General features: G+C 43.1%; 1 protein-coding gene across 1 annotated transcript; it reads right to left on the bottom strand.

Annotated features, from left to right (window-relative positions):
- Nucleotides 1–587: 587 nt before the first annotated feature.
- Nucleotides 588–7,877, bottom strand: LOC118659671 (interferon-induced very large GTPase 1-like). The gene has a single exon (XM_036315921.1). It carries the CDS (start codon nt 7,875–7,877, stop codon nt 588–590), a length of 7,290 nt encoding a protein of 2,429 aa, XP_036171814.1.
- Between the last annotated feature and the right edge of the window lie 591 nt (nt 7,878–8,468).

The following is an 8,468-nucleotide window of genomic DNA, read 5'->3' as shown; positions in this document are numbered from 1 at the left end:
ACCTTGCCAGCTTACATCTGGCCCCCAACAAGCGAGGAACGTTGGTTTCCTCCGCCACTGAAGCAAGCAAGCCTCATGTTAGTTTTAGCTGCCTGGCTGCCGGCCGCCATCTTGGCTGGCAGTTAATTTGCATATCGCCCTGATTAGCCAATGGGAAGGGTAGCGGTCGTACGCTAATTACGATGTTTCTCTTTTATTAGATGCGATTACATATGTCTCCTTTTTCCCTCATTGAACAGTCCCCAGCCTCCCACACCCCCAAGCACATGCCCTCACCTCTCCACCCCGCCCCCCCAAGTGTTTGTGTCCATTGGTTACGCTTATATGCACTCATACATGTCCTTTGGTTGATCTATTATCCACTGCCCCCACCCACACCCGTCCCTCCCCTACCTTCCCTCTGAAGTTTAAAGGTCTGTTAGATCTTTTATGTCTTAAATTCTTGAAATATTAATTGATTTATATTTAGCCGTCTCATTTGAAAATGGAAATAAAAAGTTTCTCATTGTGAAAAGGAGGTATTTTCGGATTGTTCAGGTACTATGACTGTTGTTTAGATTCTGGTACTCTTTTGTGGGCATTGAGTATTATTGCTTTTTCAAGTCATCAAGCACACTTTGCTTTTTGATGTTGGTCCATTCATGAGGGATTTCACCCCTACCTGTAAATTTTTTCTGATATTTTCCTTCTAGCTCCTTTCTGAAGTGACAGACAAACCATTTCCAGTATGTCTGGGTGGATGTGTCTGGGGTGATGCTCCATGTGGCATATTCCCCTCCTGCATGTCGATAGGTCTTATAAGGGGTTTCATGACCATCCTTCAAACTAAAAGACCAATCACTTGCTACCATACTAGTACAGTAGTCAATGATAAAGTGGTCTGTGTTAATCCATCTGTATCCTCGGATAGCCAGAGGACGGTGGAAGGGAACACTGTGGTCTCCATCATGGTTAGGGATTGTGTTTGTACAGATTGCTCCACAGAAAGGACACTGTTTCCAGCAGCCACAGAGATGCTCAGAGAGCATTTTCTGAATGTCAGAAACCATTCCTTCTTCAGGCTTGCTCAAGCATTCTTGTTCTACTGTGATCATTGTGGGATCCAAAGCTACACTGATGGATTTTTTGAGAAACTCAATATCTTTAAGCTCCTGGTGTTCAATGCTTACCAAGTCTTTTCGTGGAAAGCTCAAGTTACCCCCCAACTGATCACAGAACAAATCCAACCACCCAGACATAGTGCTGCTTTTATCTTTGGCTATAGCTGTGGGTTCATGAATAGCTGAGAGGATGGCATTCTTGATGTCACCTACAGTTATTTTTAAAAAAGTCTTTATTTTATTACTTCTTTGTTCTGAACAATATCTTTCAATATGTCTTTGAATATAATTCCTAAAAAATGATTTGGGATTATGAATGTACTCCCAGTAATCATCAAAATTTTCATTTTCTGCCAGGGAGAGAAGAACGTGTTTCTCCAGGTTAGCCCTGTTTCCATTGAATTCTGGGCAGGTAGCTCGCATGTCCCCAGCAATTTTATGGGCCATTTTTTCCCAAATTGTGTCGGAGACGGCAGGAGTGAGTTTTTCCAACAAAAATTCAACAGACGTTTTGATTGAGGTTGCTCCTTGACAAGAGATCTTAAAACTCGTAAAGAAATCATCTTTCTTGCTTTCCAAATAACGTACAGGATCATTTGCTCTTTTGAATGTCTCATGCATCTCCTCAAAATTCTCAGATGCTCTTTGGAATAAACACAAAGATAAGTCCATTTTGTACTTACTTGTAAATGTGTATCTTTCTTCAGTGGGTGCAGATTTCACACCCTCTTCTATTATTCTCAGGATTTCATAGAAATAACTTATATTGTAATCACGCTGTTGCCTTTGGAGGTTTTTAATAGTTTCAGTGTATCTTGAAAGAATGCAGTCAGTAGTCCTATTTATGGACTCTTTATCATGTTCTTCTAAGTACTTTGTAAATACGTAGAAACTTTTGCTCATTTTGACATGTTTTTCATAATTGATTTTAAACTCCTTTCTAGACTTTTTCATCAGTATATGCAACACGTCTGTCTCCTTTTTAAAATACTCCAAAAAGATGCTTTCAGAATCCACGTCAATGTTAGGCTCTATGACTGGAGGGACAGTTGAGGACACATCATAGATCCATTTTTCCCAAAGTTGATTGAATTTGACATGCAGCTCTTCCTCACTCAGTTCTTTGTCCTTTACAGTTAAAGCCAATTTTCGGCTTTTTTCCAATAATTCCTTTTCATAAACTGACTTTTTGTTATCTAGTATTTCTTGATTCTTTTTGTGACTAATATGTCCCTCGGCTTTACTTTTGCTCTCTAAAATAAGTGCCTCTTTAAGATTTATTAATTTATTTTCAAAACTTGCTTTCCACTGAATCATTATCTCACGCTCTGGATCTTCATTAAAATATTTTTCCAGTTCTTGCTGGATGGCTTTATATTTTTCTGTAACTGGATCCTCAAGTGTGCTTATTGTCAGTTCCTGGATTTTCCCATTCTTTATCTGGTTGATGACCTGGTTCTGCAAGCCTAGCACGTGACTCCTCAGCTCCCAGGTCCAGGAGTTATACATGGTTTCCAATTTGCTCATGGCCATAACCTCTTGGGTGTTCCTGAAACTGAAAATAAAGTTCTCATTCACTAGGGCTCTCCACAGATCTTGAACTCGCAATTTCATATCTGAGATCTTCATGATGCTTCCCCTAGACTCCTGTTTGGCAGCCATAAGAATTCTGCTTTTCAGATCCTGGACATTGTGGCTGTAGCGAGGATTGGGAGGGGCCATTGGGGGATTGCCATCCCAGAGGTGAGCAAAGTAGTAGACATCAGTATTGACATCAAATTTAATGACATCACCAAAGCGGGTTACATCTGAGCACTGTTCTTGCTCAGCTGCTGTTGCTGCCATTTCATCTAGTCTCTGCTCTAACCGCCTCCTTCCTTCCATAGTTTGGTCTTTAGCTGGCACTTCCCCCACATTCTGATGGACAAAAAGGCAACTTGGGGAGATTTTTACTTGTTTCATCCTCATAAATGCCTGAACCACTATTTGTAGAATATCTTGCATTTCTGATGGATTTTCCCCAAAAATATTGATCAGAGTCAAGTTTCCAAGTCCAATGACAAAGGTTGCCAACTCATTGTCACGATTTTTGGATTTGTGGCTGAGTTCTGGGGCCCAAAGACCTTCTGTGTCCACAACAAGCACAAAGTCAAAGCCCAGTTTCTCTGAGAAAGTGTCCTCGACCTTTAGGAGCTGCATGTAGGCCCCCCGGGTACACCTCCCAGCACTGACCGTGAACTGCAGCCCAAAAAGTGCATTCAGCAGAGTGGACTTCCCTGAGCTCCGTAGGCCAAGGACAGAGAGAACAAAGAGCCGTTTGTTTCCAAGTTTCTCAGAGACCTTGTCAAAAACAGCTGCCACCCACTTTAGAGGCACATATGAAGCATCCCCATCCATCAGCTCAATGGGAGCACCAGATATCATCAGATCTGCAGCGATCTGGGGAAGGGAGAGATAAAGGGTATTTTTAGTGGGGGAAACTTCTTCCAGAGCTTCATAGATCTGGCCAACCTCTCTGAGAAGTTGCTCAATTCCCAATGTACAGTCACTAATCTCTGTGGAGATAGCTTCTATCTCTTTTTGCCAGCGTTGGAGGTCAGTGCCCTTTGGTTCCTTTTGCTTTTCAGTTTGTATCTGTGACCACAAATGGTTTTTCTTTTCATTCAGTTTTTCCAAGTGTCCTGCAGTCAGGTTGTCCAAAAACACACTCAGCCATTGCAAAAAGTAGTGTGCGATTTGAGTTTCTGAATGATTTTGGAGAATTTCAAGGACAGAATGCATCAAGACATTGAGAGGAAAGGCTCTGGACAACTGTTGATTCCGTATTCTTTGTTTTTCTGTCTCAATCTCACTCTTACGTTGTTCAATGCTTCGACTCCCTTTTTCTCTTAGATGATAGAGTTCTTTGTCCTTTTTGCACCAACGTTGCCATAGGTGTCCCTGAAGGGGCAGAAAGTGTTCCTTCACATGAGATATATTCAGTTCTCTCAGTAGAGCTATTAGGACCTCTGCCTTTTCTTTGGCTTCCTTGCAGTCTCTCTGGTCTTCATCAATAAGGAATCCTTGCTTGCGAGCAATTGGGGCACATTTCTCTAAGCTGAGAGCAGTGTCTGAGAGCTCCAGCAAACGTCTGATTTTAGTAACAAGCTCCTCTGTTAACTCTGCTTCATTTCTGTTCCTGAGACCAATTATCACTTTTTGTTTAGAATTATTGCTCATGTTTTTTTCTTTATTATCAAGTAAACAAATCAAAGGTATTTGTGACTGACTTAGATCACGGACAATTTTTCGGTTTTCTTCATTGTCGTCAGAAGTTGACATGAGGATGACAATGAGAGAAGAAATCTCCTGCAGGAAGATGAGTTGCTTCTTATGTTCCTTTGCATCTCCATGGAGATTGGTGAAGGTCACACAGTTGTCAAATCTGTTCTCATCTTCCTCCCCAGGACAGAACCAGCAGATTTCCACCACTCCCCCCATCAAGAGACAGTCTTTGGTGCTCCCTCTGCAATGTCGGTGGAAAAAGACATCATGTTTACGTTTACTCAGGAGATAGTTCATGATCTGAGATTTGGAAGCTGAGAAGCCATTTCCAACTCTTATAAAGGACACAATGGGGGTAGACACATGACACATCTGCTTATTCTTGTAATTGATCTTCTCCTCTCTTGGTGATTTCCTTGCTTCCTGCCAGCTCCTTCTAATTTGACTGAGAGACCAGAGAGAGAATTCAATTTGAGAACTGCAGGGATTAGGTATGAGAAGAGGGAGTGCAAACTGGCAAATGGAAAGTCTGGACAAAATATACTGTCTGGCAAAATCATCTGCACAGTGAAGAATTGCCATTTGAATATCCATAGGGTGAATATGGGGCCTAGGATTAGTATCTGAAGGAATATTATCTGAAGGATTAGTATCACTGTCTTCAAACAAGTCTTCATATGGGTCAAAAGCCTCATTTTCCTGATTTGAGGCACTTGGATAGACTTGATTCTGTGTGTTTTCATCATTTCTGAAGACCAGATATCTCAGCCCATAATCCAGCACTTGTAGCTTCTGAAGGAAATATAGGGGAAGCTCCCTTTCAGATCTGGGCTTTCTGTTGTACACAGAAGTCTTGTTGATTACATGGAAGTTAGTTCTACTCATCCTTTTTGGGTAGAAATGATCTAAGCCTAGATGCTGGAGTAAATCTAGGAACGCTGTATCTTTAATGATTTCCCCTTTGATATTAACATTATCTTGTGGTTCATTAGGTTCTTTCCTTTCATAGAAAATACTTCGTAAGTTTTTTCTTATTTCATCCATTTGCAATGAAGAGATGGTGGCTTCATAATTACCATCAATGAGCAACCTCAAGTTTCTCTCTAGGTTTTCCCAATCCTGATCTGCTCCAGGTTTGGAGAGGACATGGACAACTTCTTTTGACAAAGATTGGCCCAGGAGATGCCTTAGTAATGCCAAGCGTTGTGTTTTTTCCTCTGGAGATATAGCTGCGACTCCAACAGTAGCTGTCAGACCTGTGAGCACCAGGAATGCCTGAGCTCTGTAGGTGCAAATATTTTTGAGCTCCTGGTATTTATCTTGGGCAGTTTGCATTTCATCCAGTAGGAAGTCTAACTCCTCACACCCTAGGAGATGCTGAAACTTATTGTGTACCACATGATACCCTGAACCAGCTGCAATGGAAAGTAGCAAGAACTGTGTGTCTGGCTGCTCTGTTTTTCGGAGGTAATTCAAGAAGCAGCCAAGAGACAAAGTGACCTCACAAGTGGCCTTTTTTTGAGCTTTTCCCACTGTTTCTGCAGACTCAGATTTGGCCATCACTTCCCTGAGGGCATTGTTAGTTTTCTTTAATATTTTAATTAATTCAGAAAATTGGGAGATGTTGATGTGCTCTTCTTCTGCCTCTGGCTGGAAGACCCACTGCATGATGGAATGAGCCTGAGGGAATTTATTCACTCTGTAGATGTGAGGATCCAATAGGTGGCGCAACTGACATTTAATAAACTTAGTTGCATAGATGGAATACTTTTTGCAAAAGTTAACAGTGTTTATCAGAAAATTCTGCAGACCCTCATCTGTAAGGCATATGTTAACCCAAGTGTCATAACTTTTTATTTTTTGAATCAACATTTGCATGAAATTTATCAGTTTTTGAAGCTGCTCTTCAGGATCAGATACCTCCCAGGATTTCACATCCTCTAGGAAAACCCTAGCCTCCTTCTCAATTCTCAGTAATTCTTCTCCATCCTGGATCTGGGCAGTGAGGCCAGTCAGAGCAGTGTAGCTATCCTTCAGTAAGCTAGCTACCTGAAATGGATCCTTAAAATCATTTCTGTGGTTGGAGAGGATGATGTCCCAAACGGGCACCAGCTGCAGGCCCCGGTCAATGACACTCCAGGTTTGATTACTGGCAACTAGGCCAGCTTTCCATTGGAGAAAGCCATTTGCTTCTGGTGGGCCACCTGTCTGGGCCACAGATAATTGGACATCAGTTTGGAGTTTTTGAGATGTTGTGCTTTTGGTGTTAGTTTTTGAACTAGAGTACGACCCATCCACACCTGTAGCACCTTTCAATGCAAGGACACTGTAGCTGCCCCTTATGTAACCATTCAGGGCCTCTGCTGACTGCTGTTTTACTTCCTCTAGCTGCTCACTTCGGAAACCCTCTGATATGGCTTTCCACCAGTAGATTCCTCCCAGGTGCAGAGGGCCCTGGTTGGCATGAGAGCCAAACCTGTGGAAGAAAGCTTCAGTCCTGCGCCTCAGCAAGGGGAATCTGTCTGGATCTGCAGGCTGACACAGAAGGTCTTCAATGCATTTCAGTTCCTGGAGAGCAGCCTTGGAGAACTGGAGCTGATCCATGGGAAAGTGGCAGGAGGCAAGTGGGACATAGCTGAACTTGATAGAGCAGAAATAGGAGGTCTCAGAACGTGATTGTTGGATTTCCTTGGTTTCTGAATGTTTGCTGTAGTCCGCACCAGCTTCCAGGCTAAATCCCCGTCTGCTGTTGGCAGAAACAGTGACACTGAAGCCCAGCTTCTCTGTCATCTGGGTGAACTTGGATTCTTCTTGAGAAGATGTAAATTCCCTGGTTACCATCTGAATGCTCTGCTGAGGGCCAAATAGTAAGAACGTCTTGGGGACACTGATTAGCTCTTCTATAGTCTCTAGAAAACTCTCATGGGAGCTCTTTTTGTAAATTCCCTGCAGGGCCAGCCCTCCAGATGCCCATCTCACCAGATCTCTACCTGGGAGGTTTTGCCTCTCAGACAGTGTGCCCTCCATGACATTGAGTTGTCCTTGCCTGTGTTCCATCACTTCTCTTAAGGATTTCTCAGGGTGTGGCCAGTATTCTTTGGGAATCTCCATTGCTTGCCTCAGCTCTGCCTCTTTTTTCCTCCCTGCCTCTTCTTGTCCTTCCCTCCCTTCTGATTGCAAGTCTCTTATCTCCTTTAGTGCCTGTTCTGACGTTTTCTGTTCTTCCTCTGTTATTTTCACCTGAGACTCCTGTAACTTTGAAAGGCTATTTGAGTTAAGTAGCTTCTCCAGAGCCCTTTTCTCCCAGGGATATTGTGCCTGGGATTTCAGCTTCTGCAGGTCTTCTTCTTCTATGTGTTGTAAGGCTTCTGCACAGGTCACACCAAGCTGTTCCTGCAGCTTTGGCAGCCAGTACTCAACTGGCAGTCCTACTTCTCTCAGCACCTCTTGGAGATCTTGCCTCCTTTTGCCTCTCAGAAGGGGCTCATCAGAGGTTGAGTCTGCTGTGTCCATCACTGTGGAAAGAAAAGACACTCAGTTAGCCTGTGTGATGACCTTAGGAACTGTCAGTCATCTCAAAAAAATGGTAAGAGTACTAAAGATGGAAGTCTCTACCCTGGCAGGTGTGTTTCGTGGTTAAAGCATTGATCTACACACCAAAGGATCATAGGTTTGATTCCCGAACAAGGGCTGTACTAGGGTTTTAGGTTCGCTCCCTGCTCCCAGTTGGGGTGTGTGTGTCCTTCCCTCTGCCTCCATCACTGCTTCCCTCCCTTTCACACTCTCAGAAAAGCAATGGAAATAAAGGGCCTTTTGTTGACCTGATCTTAGGTCCAGTGCTGGTGGGAGCCAGCTTTAGTACACAGCCTGGCCTCTCCCGCATGCACTCAGGCTTAGCAGAGGCAGCCACAAGTTGTGGGTCCCTTTATATCTTCAAACAGGTAGCACAGGCCTGTTCACAAGCAGTGCTTGACATTGACCTGCATCAGAGTCACTCCCAAGAGGCCCCAGAACCAAGATACATATAATAAAAATGCCAAAGGTTAAAGACAAGTACAGATTCTTGTAAGTTATAAGAGAAAGACTATTAGTTCATTACCAGGG

The sequence above is a fragment of the Myotis myotis genome, unplaced genomic scaffold (genome assembly GCF_014108235.1).
Source record: "Myotis myotis isolate mMyoMyo1 unplaced genomic scaffold, mMyoMyo1.p scaffold_m19_p_66, whole genome shotgun sequence".
NCBI classification, from domain to species: Eukaryota; Metazoa; Chordata; class Mammalia; order Chiroptera; family Vespertilionidae; genus Myotis; species Myotis myotis.
This window is presented reverse-complemented; position numbering and strand designations above follow the sequence as displayed.